This window comes from Apium graveolens, chromosome 3 (assembly GCF_009905375.1).
Source record: "Apium graveolens cultivar Ventura chromosome 3, ASM990537v1, whole genome shotgun sequence".
In the NCBI taxonomy this organism is placed as follows: domain Eukaryota; kingdom Viridiplantae; phylum Streptophyta; class Magnoliopsida; order Apiales; family Apiaceae; genus Apium; species Apium graveolens.
This window is the reverse complement of record NC_133649.1, coordinates 293,680,667-293,703,795: the sequence shown is the minus strand read 5'-3', so window position 1 is coordinate 293,703,795 and position 23,129 is coordinate 293,680,667. Positions and strand designations below refer to the sequence as shown.

Sequence of the window (23,129 nt, the reverse complement as noted above, 5' to 3'; positions counted from 1 at the left end):
GAGCATGATTTTGAGCATAGATTTGAGAGTATTAGCACGAATTTGAGCGTAGATTTGAGAGTATTATGGATTTGAGAGCACATGGACATGGATGAACGACCTAACTACCAAGTAAATAAATGTGTTCTTGTTCCGACAGATACATATGTCTGAACAAATATATGTCTCAAATAAAAAGTAATTAATAATATGTTTAAGTCTCAACTAAATTATTATATAAAAAATACATGGCTCATAAATTAAAATATTTTGAATAATATTAATTCATTTATTCTCTAGGACCACAATAATTTGGATTTTATGTATTTGAATAAATTAATATAGAGGAATAAATTATATAATTTATTAAAAAATAAATAATCACAAATTATTTTAACGAAATAGTATGTCGGTAATAAGAATATCGAATTTATATTACACGAAAAATTATGAAGATGTTCTTTAATAGATATTAGTGTAGTTTGAATCGTTTAGAATGTCTTTATTATCATTTTCAATTTCAATATTTTTTATATTATTAGTGTTAAACGATCGGTAAATAAATCATCTAATTATCTTTAGTTTGTTATTTGTTTTTACAACTTGATCGTATCGACAATTGGGAGTTCCGAACTATATATTGTTTTACATAATAGTGTTTTTGAAAAACTATTGCCCAACACTAGATTAAATAGTTGTTTGTAAACTGTTACATATAACTCACTAGCGATAAGTTCGACTTTTTGGAGTTGATATCCCATGTTTATCGATATTTTCTAAATTTGTAAATATTTTCGACGATCCAATTATACGGATGTTTAAATCACCCTTTCAATGATCCAAACATATGGATGTGCTTCGAATATGAATATGATTATCATATACAATATTGATACCTTTTCTAGAAAAAGATGTTCCGATGTGTTTTTATATTAATTGAATCTTTCTTATTAAGCATATTCATCAATTATTCTAAACATTATACTTTAAACCCTATCTTAACCCCGAATAATTTTTTTTATTGTAGGTAACCCGCAGCCGCTACCCTTCAGGTGCGCACTGGGTAAACCCTACGGGTTCACGCAATAGCCTGCAAACCACGTGAACCAAGCTAAACCGCATTTAGGGACAGACTCTAACTCAGGAGGCATAATCATAAATTCTCCTCCCCTAGTGATCCTTATATCGTAACCGTAACCCCTTATAAGTCACCTTATCAGTCGACCCTACTTATAAGTTGAATTTACGACTTATAAGCTGATAAGTTGAATGTTAGTAACGACGTACTTTGTTCTGAATATATTTTGATTTTTTCTTCTTCATAAACTTTATTTTATAAAGTTATGTTTCAAGATGTCAATCTAATCAAAATTCATTAATTTTAATTAGATGTTGAATTGTTGAATTATAATTTTAGTGAAAATAAATGTAAACCTATTTTATTGAAAGTTGAAAAAGACTTTCATTCATAAGAAAAAAGAATTACTATCGTTGGGATCTGATTCTACTGCAGAATCAGATCCCAACGATAGTAATTCTTTTTTCTTATGAATGAAAGTCTTTTTCAGCTTTCAATAAAATAGCTTTACATTTATTTTCACTAAAATCATAATGCAACAATTCAACATCTAATTAAAATTAATGAATTTTGATTAGATTGACATCTTGAAACATAACTTACTTATCAACTTATAAGTCGTAAATTCAACTTATATTTATTAAATATTAAAATTAAGGACATAAGGTTTTAGTTTCAGTTTTGGCCAAAAAATGTCCCAAACCAAACCGTGCTCCACCCTAGTTACAACTCCATCTTTAATTATTTTAAAATTTTACAAAGAGAAACTTAATATCCTTAATTATTAGTTGTTTAATAAATTTTTATTCACAAACGTCTCTGTCAGCGTAATCTACGTTTGTTTATAGTAATATTCTTAATTATTATTATTATTTGTTTATAGTGATATAATCGAAGTCTTCGAATCAGATTATCGAACTTTTAAGGTACCAAAAATTTAACTTTTATGGATTACGTCAAATGTTTTATCAACATATGTGCACTCGCAAACATCGAACATTTAAAAATTAAAAGTTTTACAATAGATTATTCTTATTTTTGTTTTAGATTATAGACAACGGTTTAGGACAAAAAACTCTTGTTGGAAAATATATGAGACAACGGTGTGTGTAAGAAACCGTTACACAACTACTATTTAAATAATATAGCATACGATAACGGTATCCTGTAAGAACCGTTATGTGATAGTTGATCTTACAACAGTTACTATATCTCCAAATATATGGATAATTTATATATATTTTAATTTTTGATTTTTAGGTTTTAAAAAAATTAAATAATAACAGATTTTGTTGATCGTTGGATTAAACCAGATCTGTATCTAGGTCGTTGGTTTGAAGTGAATTTTTTTCATTTTCCCTCTCTTTTAAATTTCATCTCCCCCCTTTATTTTTTAGTATCCCCCCGAAATATCCCCCAAAAACTTTACTCCCCAACCTCCTTCTTCCCCATCAGTTACTCCTCGTCATAACTCCCCAACCCCCTTCTTCCCCATCATCAGTTACTCTTCTTCACGGCGATTTTCTTCACACAATCTTCTTCCTCTTCTTCACACAATCTTCTTCCTCTTCTTCCATTCGATTATACTGGTATGTTTCTAATTCAATTAGAGACCGTAAAGCCCTCATCTATATTTGGGGGTTTTTGATTTTTACATGTTTTTAATAAGTTTCTAAAATGCTATTCAATTTATTTGGGGTTTTTTGATTTATTTTAGAACTATAAAACCCTCTTCAATTTATGTTGGGGTTTTTTATTTTTAACTCAATATTTTATGAGATTTAAATGTTGCATGCTCTGTTTGATGGTATTGTGGAGTGTCTTTGCTTTGCGGAATGTTGCATGCAATGTTTGATGGTATTGTGGAGTGTCTTTGGTTTGTTTTATTATGTAAATTTTGCATGCAATTGTGGAGTGTTGAGTGTTGATGATGAAACCCCTGGTTTTAAACTGTAATTATCTCATGATGAAACCCCCGGTTCTTGCTATTCTCTTGTTTTTTGTTCCAAATGGATATTAACAGGGTGCTAATTTCTGTTTGAAATCTTGTAACTGTGCTAATTTCTTGTTTTTTGTTTCATGTTTCTATTGATTTTTGAGATAAAATTACTGGTTTGTTTGTTATAACTCTGCAGTCGATTAGTTAGTTGAATGTGCCCTGTGCTACTGTCCTATAATAAATGGATAATTTATCTTTATTCACATGCCGTAAGTTGTACGATTATAAGCTAGATTTTATTGGTGGTTGAATGTTTGTTTGTGTACATCTCTGGTTAGTTTAGGCACTCAAAGTGTGTCATTTTAAGTAAAATTTATAATACGCTTTTAAGTGGGAAAGTTAAGATATCTCAGATGGTTATTCTTTTGTTGTTTTTAGGTTCTTTTACCTGTAATGTCTTCGAGTTTTATTGAGTTTACTGTCATGTTAATGTTGTACTTATTCCTTGTTTATGTACTTCATAGGTTATGGCTACTCGTAAGAAGAAGACCAAGGCAGATAAGGGAAATTTGAAAAAGAAAGCGTCTCACAGGAATGGGTTCAAAAAGACACGATCTTCACCCCATCCAAGGACAATGAGTGTGCTAAGGGCTTTAAGAAAGACAAAGTCCACGAATAGCAAGACCTCCACTCCATTGAGTTCTCCCCCAAAAACTGTGAAGAAGGCCATTTCTGAAAACTTACAAAAGAAAATATCAAAGAAAAGAAAACGAGAAAAAGTTGTTACCAAACCGGACAATACTCAAGGACTAAAACTATTGAAGCGAGGCTGTGTAACGATGCACCGAATTGTGAAACGCAAGATCCGAGGGATCAAACTTACTGTGTCTTTTAATGCAAAAGGAGAGCCATATGGTGAAGAAGGTAAAGAGATGCAATCATATATTGGAGTTTTGGCAAGAACCAAAACCCCGATCTGGCATGATTCTTGGAAATGTGTTCCTAAAGAGACAAAGACAAAAATTTGGGACTGTGTGCAGGTAAAATGAATATAAATAACTTCCATCATTTTAACTTTTATTTTTATTATTTGTTCTTCATTAACTAGCACCTTTTAACTTTAAATTTGTTGGTATATGTACGTAGATGGCTTATGTTGTACCTGAGTCTGCAAAAAAGTTGGTATTCAGATCGGCCGGGGCAAAATGGAGGGAATTTAAATGTCGGCTGACCAAGTACTACATTCTTCCTTATCTAGATCAACCTCAATTTTTTGCACATCCTCCTGCAGATTTTACTTTTATAGAAAAATCACACTGGGACATATTTGTTGCTGACCGCACGTCGCCTGAGTTTCTGGTATATTTCTACTTAGCTTTATTCATTTTAATATTTACTTAGTTATGATCTTCTAACCTTATTGCTGCTTTTTATGAAGAAAATTCATAAAGAACAACAAGAAAGAAGGAAGCTGAGTAAATATCCACATCGAATGTCTCGAAAAGGTTATGCTAATCTCGAGAATGAATGGGTTAGTGAAATGAAATAACAAGCACATTTTTTGCTTCATATTAATTTTACAAGCATGTTTATGTTATTACTAAGGTGATCCTTTACATGTAAATGTAGACTGAATCTCATCCAGATGCAGAGGAAGTAGATCGGTCGGACACTTGGATCCTAGCAAGGATGGACGAAGATGGTAATTTTTTAGATGATGAAGTTGCAGAAAAAGCTAAGGAAATTGTAAGTTATTAATATAATTGTCCATTCTATTTGATGCACATATTTGTGTATTTTTTAATAAGGAACTGAAGTTTCAAAAGTTAAATTTTAATAAATTATATACACATGAAGCCTTTCTATAGTTTATCTTTTTCTATTACAATGTATAATTCGAATTAGTGGTCTCTAGTTTAACTTAGGATTTGTTTGTATGCCTTTAGTGCTAGTAGCATGTTGATTGTATCATATTTAATATTAGTAGTTAATTATATATTTTAATAATCCCCTGTTCACTAAGAGAGTCAAATACACATGTTTATATTGAAAATTGGTTCATAATATTAAATGTTTAGATTTTGTATTCTGTGTTGGTTAATATTTTATTTTATTATTTTTTTATCCTTGGATTAGTTTGTCAATGAATGTACTTACTAGGTCCCCTGTACCACCAAGTAAACTAAGTTGTCTCTTGTGCTTGCAATTGAATCTATTAAATTAAATATATTAAAGGATGAATGTGCTTATAACTAGTAAAAACAAATTGGTGTTAGTTGTGTAATATTTTAATTAAAGGATGAATGTGCTTAAAGGATGTATGTGCTTATGGTGAAAAATGTTACTGAATTTTTTATAGAAAAAGATGAAGGAGGAGGTTAAGGAAGGAAAGCTTAAAGTTGAAGGTACTAATGATGTGTTAACAATGGCGCTCGGTAAGCCTGAGCACGGAGGCAGAGTACGTGGTCAGGGAATTCATGTGAAGCAGTCGGTTTATTTTGATTTTCCGAGGGAAAAAAAAGTGAGGACAGTGGAAGAAAGGGTACGTGAGGCAATTCAAAAGTACATGGCAGAGGAGACTCCAAAAATTATTAAAGAGAGAGATGCATTTTGGGCTGCTGAATTTGAAAAATACAATGCACATTCATCGAAAAATGGTGTACAATATGATGGTAGTCCGAAACCAAATTCCCAGCAGGCAAGCTGTCACTCTAAGGGTGGGGTTGATGTGGATGTGGATGTGGCTGTAGGTGATCATAAAAATGTGACATTGATAGATAATTTGTTTGTAGATTTAGCGGTGGAGCTTGAGGATAATAAAAAGGTGGCAGGTGAGGATGATAATGGAAGGGCTGTTGAGGAAATGAAAGTGGATTCTTCAGGTGGTTCTGTATGCCGATTGGCTGTTGGATCGTTGAGCAACATTGTTGCTTGTGCAACAATTGATGAAGTACGTGTTTCCGAAGGACATGAGAAGACTATCCATGGAGTAAGTCTTGGAGAAAAGAACGCAAGGGTGTCTATCACTAAAGTCATTCAAGGAGATGCTAAGATTCCCTTCCCTATCGGGGATGAAATTTTGACTGTTCAAGAAGCCATGGGAACTTTTATTGCATGGCCGAGAAACATGATAATTGCAGGAAACAATAGCAGTATTTCTCATGTTTTGGCCGCCAAGGTCAGAATGCTTTTTTAGTATGGTTAATATATGTACTATGTGTTTGTTTAGTCTGTTTTTTTAATTATTTTTATTTGCAATTGTTTTAGAAAACCAAGAAAGCCCGTGCTAAGAAAATGAAGAAGACGTATAAAGTAATTGAAGATGTTGAACCAGAGCTTGTTGTTCAAATTGGTCCGAATTATCCTTCTGCAATGAAACGTTTGTGGACATGGGCAAAGGAAGCCTTGAGTGGTGGCCGAACAATTTCTTTTGAGCTAAGCAAAGAAGCATTTGGCTTTACAAAGAAGCAAATCATGTTCTTATCTGATATACATGCAGTGTGCTCTGGCGGTGAAATGGCCGGCTCTGTCATTTGCCTTTTTATTCAGTAAGCTTTTCATTTTAAGTTTTTTTTCGGAGTATATAGCCTTGGAATAAATATGACAATCTTTACTAAGGACTGCTTAATTTAATTTGTAGCTTCTTGAATGAATATGTGAAGAAGCATAAGATGGTCAACATGATTAGCTTTGTAGATCCAGGCACAATCGGTGCCATTGGATGTGGCAGTGCAGTGCAGAGGTCGCGTGAATTGTGTACAAGATTTAAAGATTCTAGGAAAGGGCAGCATTTTCTCCTGCCGTACAATGATGTGTAAGTATTTTTACTATCCCAAGCTATTAAGCTGTTAAGCCTTGCCAGTTTTTTATTAATTTTTTCAAGAATTTAGCTTTAATTTTGTAAGGAATGGGTTCAATTGTATAGTTAAACTCGATAATATTTGTTGAAATTTATATTAATTGCATTGGTTCAGTATAAACGTAATCAAATTTAGGCTTTACTATTTAACAAGCACCTCTGTTTATTTTTTGTAGCAACCACTGGACCCTCACAGTTGTCAATCCAGACGCAGAGGTAGTCTACTATATGGACCCTCTTAAACGCCGAATTGCAAATGGAGAATGGGTGGATGTTGTCGACAAGTAAGAGTTCACGTTATAAAATTTGATTATTAAGTCTTAACTTAAAAATCTTGTCCGACCATATTTTGTAGTGGTTATTTTGTGTTTTGATATATCTCGTTTTGGTTGCAGTGCCATTAAAATGTACAAGGAGGATTTGAAAAAGGTTCCGAAGAAGAAAGTATTGTGGGAGAACATGGCGGTATTTATTTATTTTTGTGATCATATATTAATTATGTTATTAAAGGAGACTGGATATTTTAAATGATTTTTTGTTTGATATTTTAGGGAGTTCCAGTGCAAACCGGGAACAAGGATTGTGGCCTGTTTGTGATGCGATACATGATGGAAATCATTCATGATAAGGAGCTGGACTTTGCTAATAAGGTGACAATTGACTATCTATGGGCCTTTTCATCCACTTTGTATTTACTCTTATAAGGGCAGAACATGTTCCTTATACAAAATTTTGGATCATATTTCAGTGGCTGCGTAGATCAAACCTGGTTTACACTGAGGATGACATCAACGAGATCAGGGTTGAGTTTGCAAAATATTTTATGAAACATTGTGCAAGCTAGGTCCTCGCCTTTCTTTTCTTTTGAACTTATCGTAAACTGGATGTTTTATGTATGTAGTTGGTGACAAGTAGACTCGTTTGAACTTATCGTATGTTGACAAGTAGACTCGTTTGAACTTATCGTATGTTGACAAGTAGACTCGTTTGAACTTATCGTAAAGTGGATGTTTTATGTATGTAGTTGGTGATAAGTAGACTTGCGATAATGTATTTTGTGTTCGGTGGATTGCTGGTAGTTTGGTAGGTAGATCTGGTTGTTTTGGATTGTTGAACGGATGGATTATGGTATGGTATGGATTATGGTATGGTAGTGAATTGGTTTTGTTTTGGCAGGGGCCTAGATTATGGTATGATTTTGTTTTGGATTATGGTATGGATTATGGTATTTTTATTTTGGCAGGGGACTAATTTTTGTGGTTTTTTATGCAGCTGGTTTTAATTAAATATGAAATTGATATGCAAAATGCATATACCTAATAAGATAATGGTTTTTTAAACTGTTGTCTATTACTTAGTAAACTGTTGTGTTACAAATATTTCTTCAATGGTTCCCGAAAAGTAATTCGTTATCTCTTTTGCATTATAACACCACCCTAAAACTGTTGTCTAAAAGATACTTATATTACTACCTCTGAAAATAACTGTTGTTGTTCTATTACATAAATAATAGATGGATAAAATAACTGTTGTTTGGAAAAGATATTTAAAATTGGAAAGAAAATTTAGAACTTTCTCTTAACGTAAATAAACCGTTGTTTATTACTAAGAAAACTGTCATGTTAAAAATGTTCCAACAATTGTTTTTCTAAAACAACCGTTGTGTCATCCAGATTGTAACCAGTGTTAAACACTGTTGTTGAATCTCCCTTATTACAACTGTATTAACAACCGTTGTCCAACCTTCGATCACACGAGTGTTGGATAGACAACGGAAAAACTACCTTTCAGACAACGAAAAAAAACAGTTGTATGATTGCAAAAATGTTGTAGTGATATCTATACACCTTACACATAAGAGTTGATTTTTATGTAAAACTGTGGAGGGGTCACAATTGTTCTTTTGTTTTATAGGGATTGTTCTTGATACATCAACAAAATTTTATTAGTGGAGAAGATCAGATGTTGCACTATCTGGTGGTATGGTAACTTACCCTTATAGTATAGTTGGTAGAAATATGATGTGACTTGGATAAGATCTAAATTTTAAATAAAAAATTGATAATAAAAGAAAATCACCCAGCTCTATACATGGTTTGAAATTTTGGTCATGTGTGCAAATTATTTTTTATAATTTACTTTTATTCTTAGAGTTTCGATTCAAGATTTTAAGTATATTATTTTAGGATTAGGGGCTATTGATTATAGGCCTTTAATATTAATAACCATGTTATAATATAAAGTTTTTGTCCGATTAAAATTGAAGGGAAAAATATAAGTATTATTTGATAATTTGATTTGTGCAATTTGTACCTCATTTTCAAATTTATGGAATGGCCACTAGTTAAGATGTGCTTATACTTTACTATTGTGCCTGGCAGTTTATATTAAGATTAGCCAGAAGTTACAAAAATAAAGTTTTATATAATTACCCGATTACCATTAAATTGATTTATTAGAACTTATAGCCTTCAAGTATCATTTGGGTCTAAATATTTATCTAGGAATTTAAGTTTTCTTATTTATTGGTTGAATGGTAATTTTGAAGGCTTCGTCAGTTAGCTTGAATTGAGCAGAAGAAAAAGGCAGGAGTATCATCATTGGCCGAAGAATCCACACAAGACTTGATAAATGTTGCTTAGCCTTCATCTGAATATCTCGAATCCCTTTAATCTTCCCAGACTCATCGGAACTAAAACAATAATCAAGAACTGCTTGTGGGTTGATCATGGCCTCAACAACATGCTTTTCGATATTTTGTTCCATAGCCTCCCTCTGTGTCCCCCTTAATAAAAATTTATAGAGAAGAGATGACTACTCTCCCCAAAACCACCATATTCTTATATTTTATGGCCACGCTTATCTAACTAAAGTATTGCTCTTAATTACAATGTCTCCAATATTTACAATCTTTGTAACACCCCTCTTTTTATTCTTATCCAACAAAAGTATCGTAAGCCTAAGAAGAATGATGAAGACATGTTTAGTTGTTTCTTCATCTCTGTAATTCGTATTATGGAGGGATTTTTGTATTATAAGACTATAAATTATGGATTTATAGTTTGTACTTGTTAGATTTGATAATGTCGAGGAATATGTAGAAGTATGTGTACTTATTTAACATTTTATTATTTATACTGACTTGCACTTCTGTAAAACGAGAGAATTGGATGGAATTGATTTTATTTATCATAAACTAATAGTCAGTGCTTATATTCATTGTATTGGCACGGCCATAAACCGTTCCTAATAAACACATGTATATATCTTATGTTTATGTTGGACAAATATGCTAGTTGACACACAAAATCACTTGATATTGTAATGAATATAAGACACAATTGTATTAAAAAATAATAAAATTAAATTATAAAATAAAATATATAATAACAATATTTTATTATAGTTTTTTTTGTAACATTAATCAACATTAAAATCAAATATTTTATTTTGGAAAAAACACACTAAAATTGTATTAGGGTGCTGAAGTTCCCGCATTGTATTTTCTAACAATTTAAATTTTAACAATCGTAATTGCTGAAATCATTTTATAAAAAAAAATTGGAAAAAAAACTCAAAAATTTTTATATGAACTTATGCCTAGAACATTAGTTTATTAACAATTACAATATTCCTTCATAAAATACTAACCACATCAATCATAGTCACTAAATTTCTTACGGCAATACTCACTAATTTCATGGTCTTTCAATTTATATGATTTATTTTTGTTATATTAATTTTGTTTTGTCTAATTTTGGAAACAGCTAAAAGGCCATCCACTTTACTATCAAAACACCAAAAATTATGTTAGTGAATTTAACACATATACTGTTTTTAAAATATTGAGGCTTTTGGATCTAGGTACGGTTATAAATGTATGTTTTCCCATATTAATTTGGGGAAATATTTATAATCTTTATTCTTATGTATATGTTTTATTTTAGAACTATCACCATATATAAATTTATTTTCTTTGGTTCTTATCTCTGCATGAACAAAGCACATGTCATATACATGTATTGCCATTTATTTCATTATATTAAATCAATCATCTGCCCACCCAACAATTCAAAATTATTTGAATGTTATACAATTCAAAATTATTCGAATGTTATACATAGCATTACAAGATATTTTTGCACAATTATTTGAGCAACTGTGTCAGCAAGTGGTTAACTGCATCATTTACGGTTGGGGATTTGCGATTATATGCAATTTTTGAAAATGAAAAATGTCATGTTAATGTTGAATAACTAAAATAACAGCAAAGCTTAGTAATAGTAAGAGAGATAGGGTCTGATCCTTAAGGGGAGTGCGGCTAATAGAGTAATTGGGCTAACAGATGGGTAGGTAAATGACTAATTGAACTTGAAGGCTTATAATAATGATCTAGGCTTGAAATCATAATAAAAGGAGTGTTAATCTATTAATATTATAATATTTAATAATTATAATTTTAACAGGATAAATTTATTTACTTATTCGTTGATATACTGTAAAATATATTATATCATATATATATATATAGGGTCGCGCTCAAATGAGAACCTTTATTATTATGAGATATAAGAACCAATCATGTCCACTCATTTTTATGTCTTATATTAGTTTTTCACCATTCGTTTAACATTTGACCGTCTTCATTCTAGTTCAAGCACCAACCACCACCACCTCCGGCAACCCCCTTTTCTGACCACCACCATCTCCGACGACAATCAGAAAATCACCACCATAAAATATAAAATCACCATCGTCAAACCAAAAATCACCACCGTCAAATAAATAAAATCATCACTGAAAAATTAAAAATCAACACTTACAAATATAAAATCATCGCCGAAAAACATAAGATCACCAGATTCGATTATTATCATATCCCACCAATTTCGATCGCAGTCACCAATTTCACCTATTATACCAACATAATCACCACAACATCATCATTAATCATCACTAATTACCACCATCAACCGTAAAATCACACTCCACAACCACCACCTATAATTTTTACCACCACAATGACATCACCCATCACCACCACCATACGCCGCCTTCATCACAACAATACACCACCACCGGAATCACTAATATTTCAAATATCATCACTATTTGACTAACAAGCAATACTATATTATATAAAATTACAAAAATGATATAAAAATCTGAAAAATCAAATCAAACTAGTAATTTTAAATCTGAGTTTTGTCGGAGAAAAAATAAATCGAGTAAAATTAACGAATGAAATTGGAAAAGAAGAGGGGGAGAAGGAGAGTTCTGGCAAGAGGGAGTTATGGCAGCAAGGAGGCGACGATGCTTTGTCGCGGCTGCAGATGCAGAGGTGGTATTGTTAGTGGTGAGGGTTGGGGTTGGATGGTGGAGAGGGAGAGGGAGAGAGAGAGAGAGAGAGAGAGAGACCTCGTCTTCTTCTTCTTCACCATCTTCATCTGAACTAGCCTCAGAGGAAGAGCTGTAATTCTCTGGAACCGGCTCTCGGATCTTTCCGTAGAGAGCCTCCTTGGAGCCAAGGCTTCCTAAAGGAGCTTTTCCCTTAGAACCAGAACCCCTGCGTCTCGAACTAGATAGATATTGCTGGAGGGAGGTCTCTAGTATGGACCCGGAGGCCTGTCCGGGTGGATCCAGCATGGTAACTTTCTAAGGGCAAGTGAAAAGGCTCGGATCAACCACATTTGTATACATGTCATAAACATCCTTGACGCCCATTTTCCATCCCATAGACAGGTTCACATGACGTATCTGATCATCATGATCATCCATCATCTAAAGAAACTCATTGGATCCATGATACAATTCACAAGCTTTGTCCACTCCATCTTCCTCCTTTTCATCTCCTTGGCATGCTTCTTCTCGAGGAGAGCGGCTTTGTCCTCTGCTTGATGTGCCTTAGACTCCCACTTATTTGAAGAGATCTTCTTCTTTTTCATGGAGGTTTGCAGTGCAGCGTAATCACTCCTCATCTTGATGCTTTATGTAGAAGATGCAATAAAGTAGGGATTGACCTTGCAAAGAAAACAAAAAAGAGAAGTCGTAAGAAGGTTAACTCCAAAGGGAATAGAGGTAAAATATTAAGATCAATCAAGACTCAAGAGGGCTAAGTCCCCAACACAGAAAGTCCCGGCCGGCCTCGAGTAGTTTTTCACTCGATGAGACGTGAAGAAGGTCTATGGGAGTGATGCAATTCTTGGACCATTCAAGAACAAGGGACGAACTTCTGAACACCAAGTCATTGTTGGATATGCCCCACAAAGGTTTGAAGGGGATCTTCATATTTTCATCTGAATCCTTGACCCTTTTCTTTCCAGGGTCGGAGGCCTCAAGGAATGTCGGGACTTTGGGAATGCGAATAACCTGTTTGGCAGCTTCCCTGGCCATCATTCCCGTAATCATATCACTCTTATCAGTCAGTGCATCCAGGGCCTTATCAGCTTAAACAAAACAAAGAAAAGATGGATATAGGAACAAACTTGACCAAGTTTGAGATAGAATAAAAATATATATCCTCTCTAGAAAGGTTGTTAATGCCAGCCTCGATGAGCTTCGTCTCCATAACAAACTCCCAATAAGGGGTCCTTCCATTATCATCAATAAGGAGATCAAGATCGTAGAGCTCAGCATCTGTGAGGTGAAGGATGTAGTGAGCACTATCTACTGGACAACTGAAATCACGTATGAATTAAACTCCCCAGTCACTCTACTTTCACTCCAAGACCACAAACTTTTTGTTCCACTGGTTAATAGAGTCATTGAGAGAATACATGTTCACAATGTGAGGAACACGGGGCTTGTGTTGTAGAAGAACCCAGTCGGGCCTGGAGGAAGGAGATGCCTTCAATATGAAAATATTTCGGAATATTGAAACACTCAGTGGAATACCAAGGTTGTTGCACCTCATGATAAAAATAATAATGAAATCCCACCCGTTGGGTAAAGCTGACACGGGTGAACCTTCAACATAGCGAGGAGTCTCTGAATAAAGGAATGCAGGGGAAACCTTAGCCCAGATTTCAAAGCTGCCTTATACACATACAATTTATACTTGGCTTTGCAAACTTCTACACAATCAGGCCCGAGGTAACTTGACTGAATCTCGTTGACGTCCTCTTCATCGAGCATGCTCTTATGCTTGAATGCATTAAATTGAATGATGCTCGGATACTCATCATCCCGCGCATCAAGCATGCTTCTTAAATTATTGGAACAACGGTTATGGCAATAGGGAGAAACGAAAACTATAACTTTTAGAGATCGGATTGTAGTTATCCTGTGCATGGCTTTCTTGGCCGAGATGGAGGGCTTGCTAGGGCCTTGAGACATCTTAAAAAACTTAAGAAGTTGAGAGCTTCTAAAACTTGAGAGAATTTGAGAGGAGTTGAAATGAAAGTGTGAATGAAAATGAGCAATTCTCATCTACTTTTATAGAAGAATAGGTACCTGTTACAGCAGGTCATAACTCTGCTTGGTTCGTGCTAGCAAGTATCTGTAAAAAAAAGACCTAAAAATGGTAGAAAAACGATCAAGAGATTAGAAGAAAGGACATAATAAACAAATAAAGTGACGCAGAATGTCGCTTATCATATCAGTCCTATAAGAAAAGCGCGGAAGACTAAACACAAGTCATTAGTCTTAATTCGGCGATTAATCACACTAATCACCAAGATTAGTAAAAACCATGAAGATTAGAGCAAGATCAAGCTCTTAATCCAACACCAATGGCAATCTATAGCCACGACCTGATTACGAGAATGTTCTGATAAGCAAGGTTCGTGAAGAGCAGGACGTTCATGAGAACAAGGCCGAACGTTCACCACCAAAAAGAGTAGAACGTCCACCAAAAAACCAAAAAGAGTAGAACGTCCACCAAAAGAGAGTAAAACGTTCACCATAACAAGCCTAGAACCTTCACAAGAACAAATACAAAATAGTTCGGAGAACGTTCACCTCTTGGCCGACCAGAACCATCATGGAGGTGATTTCATGACAGACTAAGTACAAGGATTGAGTCCTCCACATGGAGGGCTTAGAGCCACCCAGAACCTCCTTTAATGTTGGTCCAGGGCCTCCTGACAAATTCTCGGTGACCCTCTTAGAAAATCTGTTGAAATTTTGTGGAAAGTTAGACGCCCAACGAGAACCAGTTTCGTGAAGGTTAGAACATCCACTGAGAACAAGTTTCGCGAGGGTTGAAGCGTCCACGAGAACAAGTTTCGTGAACACTAGAACGTCCATGAAATAAGTTTCGTGAAGAGCAGAATATTCACTAGAACAAGAGTAGAACCTTCACTAGAACAAGAGCAAAACATTCACTAGAACAAGTACAAAGCATTCACGAGAACCAGAACACAAAAGTTTCGAGATGCTCCACGATCCAGCTGACCAGGACCACCATGGAGGTGGCTCCATGACCCACCAAGAGCAGGAGGAGCCGAGTCCTCTACACTGGGGGGCTTAAGGACGAGTAGAACCTCCTGCAAAAAAAATTGCAGGACGTCCACCTCCCGGTCAACAGGAGGCTCACCCCCAGCCGACCAGGAAGGGCCGAGTCCTCCACATGGGAGGCTCTAGCCGATCAGGACCTCCTGGAAGGTTGGTCCAGGACCTCCTTGAGGTTTTCCGATAAACCTCCTGTGAAAATTTTTGAAAATTTTTGGAAAAATTGGGAAAATTTGGAAAAAAAAATTGGAAATTTTCTGGATTTTAAACTTAGCCTTGATTAGGGCCTATTAGTGAGATTTAAACCCAATTAGGTTCGATTAATGTATATAACACGTAATTAACCTGAATCAAGGGTAATTAATGGATCGTATGATATAATTAGTCCCGTTTAAGGCCGGTTAACTTATCCGCACACTTGATTAGCGTGGGTTAGGGATAATTAGTTGTTTATGCATATTAATTAGTCCTGGTTAATACCCATTAGCCCCAATTAGGGCAGATTAGCCTCGATTAAGGCCAATTAGCATATTTTAGCTTATAATTAGGCTATTTGAAGCCTAATTAGCAGCTTATACATGGAGATTAGCCCCGCTTAGATCCGATTAGCCTTGCTTAAGGCCTGTTAGCAGTTTTCACTCCATAATTGACCTTGACGAAGGTTAATAGGTGATAAACGCTCTCTTTTTAGTCCTTATTACGACCGTTTAGTGTTGAACACTGTTCAATTGGCCTGTGCAAAGGCCCTAAGTGTATATACTCACAGTATATAAGTCGCTATAAGCGTGTAGGTTGCTCCACACTTTATGATAAAACGATGATACCCATGAAGGGCCGATACCCGTGAAGGGACGAAAGTACCCTGAGTCGCGAATAGACCATTATAACTTCTATGAAAACTCAAGTAGTATTGCTGAAAGTTGGGGCCAAATGATATGGATAGAAAATATATCCTAAAGACATATTAAATGTCACAATAATTATGATTGCAATTCCTGTCCAAAGTTCAATACAAACCAGGTTGGTCAAGGCTTGTTACAGACTAAAGACTGCCAAAGTCATTGAGGCCCACGAGCAGAGGTCGTCAAGGTCCACGAACATGAGCTGTTCATGAACTAGGCCTAGTATGGCTGAAAGAACAGAGACATGACGTCCAACATGAACACTAACTCCTACAAGGAAAGATCTAGAATTCCTCGCCTTACGGGAGTCCTAATTACCATCTAAGTTGGAGATTTGTCCACCGAGTCTCTCAACACCAGTCTAACCATAGACTCGCCTTTATATGTAAGGCTCCATCCCTCAACCTAGAACTATGTTTTGGCTTGATTCTCTACAATACAGAGTTATATAGGCATCTTGCGAGGATAGCCAGTCCCCATCGCAAGAACTAGGGGTGTAATCGAGATGAGCCGAGCCGAATACTGCCAGGCACAGCACGGCTCGAGCTCGATTAAAATAGTTTGGGCTCGAACTCAAGCTCGAGCTCGACCGAGCCTTCAATTTCAAGTTCGAAGCTCGGCTCGTAAAAGGTTCGGTAGGTTCGAGTTCGGCTCGAAAGCTCAAATTAATTCACTAAATATTAAAAAAATTGAAATATGATTGGTTCGACTCGAGTTCGGCTCGAGTTCGACTCGATACAAATAAGTCATATATAAATTTTTGTAAATATAATAAAAAATTAAAAAATAATAGAGGCTCGATAAGACTCGTGAACCTTACGAGCCGAATAATTTAAAGCTCGAGCTCGGCTCGGTTAAAAATTAGAAAAGCTCGAGCTCGGATCGATTATTTTTTAGCCGAATTCGAGTTTTTACGAGCCGAGCTCGAGTAGCTCACGAACAATTTGGCTCGTTTGCACCCCTAGCAAGAACAACAATTAAACCTCGAAACTCACAAATTCTAGCATTAAATACTAACGAACCCTAGTTTTTATTCCATGACAGTAAACAAAGTTAATAAATGAGAGTTTCATTTGATTATTGATTTTCATATAATAATATAAAAAATATTATATCAACTTGTGATCATAACAAAAATTAACTCTTAATGATACATAAATAAAATAATTATATAAATTATAATATGGCACGTGCTTTGCACAGGTATTCATGCTAGTTTTATTATAGTCTTTGGTACATTGATGAATGTTACAAAATTTTAACAAACTTCTAGTTTATTGTTCTTCTTGTTGACAACGAAAAATAAAGTCGAATTTTAGTAAATGAAACTTGTGAATTGATCAGGTCCGACCCAGAGGGATGATATCTAGGTCGATTGTGTAGGCCCCAAAATTTTATAGTTAGTACTATTACTACACTTGAGTCCCAACAGTAAAAAACACTTAACACATTTTGGGGAGCTATAATCAATATAATAATAGGTTGTTTGCTTTTAACAAGTGCGGGATTTTGACTTCTAAGACAGTTGAAATTTTGAGGAAAGTACAAAAGATCATGAACAATAATTTAATGACAATAGAGTCGACGGAATATTAATGTAGAATATTAATTTCATTATTAATTATTAAAATTAATTAATTAATTAATTAATATTAAATTAATTAATTAATATTAAATTAATCAATTAATTAAAATAATTAAAAACTAATTAAAATTAATTGATAAAATAAATCAGATTTATTTTTAAGTAAATAAATAATTAAAAAGAATTTTATGAATTTAAAATGATTAAAAAAAATTATTTTTAAAATAACAGAATATCATTTTTGAAATGTTTTTAAAAAGAAAGGACTGAAATGCAAAATAGGTGAAAGGTGGGTGATGAAAATGTAATTTCACCACCACCTCCACCCACGCCACCGGCAGCCATGGCCGCCGCCATCGAGCTCGCCTGCGGCGACTGAACCTGCCCAGAATCATGCAAAAATAACAGGGATTGATCGTTACATCGCCAGGAACTTGTTGCCATTCTTGAACTGTCCACAAACGTAATCGATTGGCCGGAAATTGAGGTTGAAGCTTCGCCGCCGGCGAGCTTCCCCAGATTCCGACGATCGATTTCGGCCTTCAACATACTATTTGTCACACGATATGATTGCCCATAACACGATCTATTCATTGATGCAAGTTGTATATACCCAGGTTTAACGGATCAAAAATCCGGCCAGAATATAAATTTTTCCGGTGAATTACTCAAGTAGACCAAGAACATTCAAACTCAAAAATCAAACAAACTTTTCTACATGTTATTGAACTCGTTTTTTGACATATAATATACCAAATTGACTAGAAAAATATTATCTACACGATGGAATCATCAAATTATATCAACAATATCAAGAACAAATTTTTATAATTTAATCTTTAATAAATTCGAAATAAAATAATTAAATAAGAAAGAATACTTGGATTCTTGCACAAAAAAGATGGTGGATTCGGAAAGGGTTTTTCTAGAGATTCGTTTTGATATGTAGCACGCCCGAATCGGAGTTCGATAACGCCTTCGTTCGTACGTTTGATTCTAAAAAATGTAACGTTTTTAGGGTTTTTCTTCATATTAACTTTTGCTGACCATTTAAATTATAAAGTGAATGTTACATTTGTAATTATAGATATTTCCGGTGTAAATATTCATTGAGAATAATAAAAAAATATTTTTGGAATTTTCTCTCAATCAAGACTTTTATATAAATATTTGTGTCGCATACTAAATTATATATTTAGAGGGAAACAAAAGGTGGATTTTAGACGCTTACAATATTTATTTTCATTTTATTGATATCATTTATTTTTATTTTTATTTTCATCTTTTCCAAAATTGGTTAAGGTTGTTATTGAATTATTTAATTAAGTAAACACATATTACTCTCCAAATTAATTGATGATGCAAATATTATTTTTGAAAAAGAGTGACTAGTGGGTTCTCTTATTATATTTTTAATTTTATGAATATTTAGAAAACAAATCCTAGCAATAATAAGTCTAGATAATTCTAGAATATGGTGGAGAATTCTAGAATATGGTAGATTATACTCTAGTTATAATTTAGGTTAGTAAGCTAACCTTAGTTAAGTGAGTCTATAAAATAAATCTTACTTTACTAAATGATCACCTCTTCCTAAATCCCTAAATTTTCCCCCAAATATTTTTAGTCACAAAAATTGGCTAGGTCGGAGATCATAATTTGTGGTTTGAGGAAGATCAAGATGAGTTTGGGTGATTCAAGGAGAATTTTAGTTTAAGAAGATTAAAATTCTACTCAAATCTAACTAAAAGATTATAATTAAGGTAATCATTCTTTACCGATGATTTTTTTTAATTGGTAGAAGCATATGATTTATCTTGAAATTTTAATTAAGCACCTAGCATTTTGTGTGGCTTCATAAATGAATGAATTAAGAATGAGTGAGTATGTGATTTTAGTAATATTATTATGTAGTAATTAGAGTGTGATATTTTTGGAAGCTAATTAATATCTTAATTAGTGAATAAAAATTATTTTGGGCTATTAGGGTCCAAATTGAAGAAATTGGGCCTTACCGATAATCAATTAAATTAGAATTCGGGTTAAGGATGAAATTGGGTATTGTTTTGATTTTAGTAAATTAATTGAAGAAGTGGTGGTTTTGTGTTGTTTGAATTAAAGAGGGCGGATGTGGAGTGACGAGAAGTGTTCGAGAGGCCGGAAAATCGGGAACCACCGCGATGGCGGTGGAGGCAGCGGCGATTGACGACGAAAAGTGGAAGAGGAGAAGGAGGTGGGTGGTCATGTGATTGAGGAGGTGTTTGTGTATGTGCTATATTGTGTGTGTGTGTGTTTGTGTGAGTGTTTGAGTATGCGTGCATGTCTGATGTTTTTGTGTGTGTTTGAGCGTGTGTGGCGGGAAAACGGCAAAACTACCCTCGGCAATGGTGGTGGCGTTGATCTATTAGGCAGAGAGAGAGAAATGTAGTGGTCGAAGTTTGACCGGATATGGAGTTCGAGATCGAGTTTCAAAAAACGAATTGGGTAGAACTGTAGATCGGGAAAAGGGGAGAAAATAAGGGTAAAAAATATCTACGTTTGGGACTCGCCGGAAAATTTTCCAGACGAGGACCGGACGCCAACCACCGTTGGTGCCGCCATGAATGCAGTTGGGTGTAGTGGTGAAGAAGAAGGAAGAAGATAAGGGCAGAACAGTCCTTTGCCATTACATTAAATAATTGTTATAAAAAGGGATCAAATAATAATAATACTTGGAAAATTGTGAAAAATGAATAATAAAATAAGGAGATAGTAATAAATAAATTGAAATGAAAATAGATTGAGGAATATTGTGATGAGTAATAATTGCAAATTAAAATTAAAAAGGATTTTAATGATAACTGTGAGGGATGTTATACTGTGATCGGCTTATTAATTTAATAATATTTGGTACAAGAGACTGAATTACTAAAAATGAAAATATTAATGGGATGTAAGTTTGAATCGTATATAACTGAATAAGCCAAACTATTAAAACTCATTAGAAATATTAAATTCTTTAAGCAATTATTGAAGATAAGTAATTAAAGGGTTAAATCAAGATTGTCTCTTGACTTTAATTTGGAATTTTATTTCGACAACTAATATTATTCTGTAAGTGGGGGATTTAGTTAATAATTATAGTGAGACAATATTAATTGACCTTGGATCGTTGTAGTAATACTTTAAGTGTACTGAGAAGTATCATACTTAATCAGAAATTTTATTTGCAAATAGTTAATATTTTGTAATTTGGGATATTTTCTTCACTTAAAAGAGAAATATTTTTTTAGATATAAATTGGGAACAAGAATATCCTTATATTATTTAAATGACTAATCGAGTTATTTTCTAAGGCTAAATAATTCTTTCGATATTTAATAAATTTGATTTGAGAAGAGTTAATAGAATTAGCACCCAAGAAATTAGAAGTTTAAGCGATCGATAAATATAAAAACACTATTTAAGGTCTATAAGAGGATGTATTTTGAAATATTTATAATAAAATGTTTTGATTTGATTTATTATTTTAAAAAATACCCGAAGTGGAATTATTTAACCCGTAAAGGTGAATTTTCACTGCTAGTGCGCTATTATCGGAGACAAGACAAGTTTTCTCTGCTCCCTTCCTATTTATAACTTATATATAAATTTCTTACTGATGGTGAATATTACGGATTTAAAATTTGGAGACCTCTTTGGCGATTATTTCCTTTTGATTAATTTTCCAAATATAGACCACTTGTTGAATCTCATAAATATAACAAAATAATAACTTATATTTATGTTCCTGACTGCTCCTATCATTCATGACAGTTACCATAGTCCCTTTCTGACAAATATAAATTTCTATGTTCGTTTATATCATCCTTGAATTTACTTCGATTCATCAGTCGGATCGATGTTTTAATTTCTTTATAAAATCTACTTTTATCAATTCATTGAACCCTTCCAAAATGCATGATTGATAAATCGATCATTTATTCTTTCTTTTATTTCTTGTACAAACACCTTCGAATCTATTTATCATCGGAAAGAATTGATATTTTTTTTGACATGATTATTCTCATAATTCGGGATAATCCATATGCTTGGAGTTTATCGATATATCGTTCATATCGATGTTAAAATAATATCCTTACTAAACAAGAGACTGGTTTATTGTTCGAACTAGAATATGTGATGTGATTTTGAATCATTGTGATGTGACGTGAATTGAGAAATGAATCGGGATGTGTCTATCTATACAGGTCAACGTGGAATTTAAACCATGGTATTTATGGTGATAAGTCCGATGTGTGGACATGTTATTCGGCTCAAGTGCAGCCGAGGGTTAAGACGTTAACCCTTCTTTTATTCTAGCAAGTGTGTGCTAGGCGTTCTTACGTCGAGCCATGATCGGGTGAGGGTAAGATTCGTAGGAGGACGGTACACTGTGATAGTTGATCGCATCATTGATGTACCGAGGATGGAAAAATGACCAGTTAATCTTGAATCATGTGACATCGTGCCATATAAGAGCTTTTTTGTGACGTTTGTGATGTGTTGTGGAGTATTCCTTTTGGTATTTAAAATATTGTTGCTTTTGGCACCTATTTCTATTATTTTAATCTGATATTCATACGTGTTAAGCATTCGATTGCTCACTCTTGTTAGTCTTGTATTTCTCCAAAACATTAAAGAATGAGGTTGGCAGACCATCTGATCAGTCAAGGAAAATGAAGGAAAAGGGACATGTTTGTGTGACAACATCTAAAATACTGCTATATAATGACTGTAATACGTAATAAAGTTAAGTTGTTAGCCATACCTGTATTAGGTTTCTATGGCTTATGTAATAAACAGGTTGTGAGAGAGACGCGGTCCTGAGATTCGTGGAGTGGTGTCCACAATAAATGATATATTTGGCTATGGTTTTTAATAATAATACAGGTGTGTGAATCTTGATATCTTAGCGACCTAAATCTACGAAAGGGTGAATACGGGGGTGTCACAATATTTAGGGTCGCGCTCAAATGAGAACCTTTATTATTGTGAGATAAGAGAATTAATCCTAGCCACTCATTTGTATGCCTTATATTAATATCTCACCATTCATTTAATATTTGACCGTCTTCATTCTAATTCAAGCACCAACCACCAACACCTCCGGCAACCCCCTTTTCTGACCACCACCACCTCCGACGACAATCAGAAAATCACCACCATAAAATATAAAATCACCATCGTCAAACCAAAAATCACCACCGTCAAATAAATAAAATTACCACTGAAAAAATAAAAATCAACACTTACAAATATAAAATCATCGCCGAAAAACATAAGATCACCAGATTCGATTATTATCATATCCCACC

General features: G+C 34.0%; 1 protein-coding gene and 1 long non-coding RNA gene across 2 annotated transcripts; both read left to right on the top strand.

Annotated features, from left to right (window-relative positions):
• Positions 1 to 3,888: 3,888 nt before the first annotated feature.
• LOC141711279 (uncharacterized) lies at positions 3,889 to 4,700 on the top strand. The gene is made up of 4 exons (XR_012571284.1): positions 3,889 to 4,036; positions 4,143 to 4,231; positions 4,435 to 4,527; positions 4,626 to 4,700. It is a non-coding gene; the product is annotated as an uncharacterized LOC141711279 (long non-coding RNA).
• A 2,383-nt stretch (positions 4,701 to 7,083) lies between these two features.
• LOC141715202 (uncharacterized) lies at positions 7,084 to 7,918 on the top strand. The gene is made up of 4 exons (XM_074518680.1): positions 7,084 to 7,139; positions 7,251 to 7,320; positions 7,407 to 7,505; positions 7,604 to 7,918. Exons 1-4 carry the CDS (start codon positions 7,084 to 7,086, stop codon positions 7,697 to 7,699), a joined length of 321 nt encoding a protein of 106 aa, XP_074374781.1. The 3' UTR covers positions 7,700 to 7,918.
• The last annotated feature ends 15,211 nt before the right edge of the window (positions 7,919 to 23,129 follow it).

Bases quoted from the DNA above. Each gene is read 5' to 3' on its own strand.
- LOC141715202 (XM_074518680.1), top strand. From the start codon at position 7,084: ATGGACCCTCTTAAACGCCGAATTGCAAATGGAGAATGGGTGGATGTT. The intron at 7,140-7,250 runs GTAAGAGTTCAC...TTTTGGTTGCAG, and splicing joins TGGGTGGATGTTGTCGACAA to TGCCATTAAAATGTACAAGG. The intron at 7,321-7,406 runs GTATTTATTTAT...TTGATATTTTAG, and splicing joins TATTGTGGGAGAACATGGCG to GGAGTTCCAGTGCAAACCGG.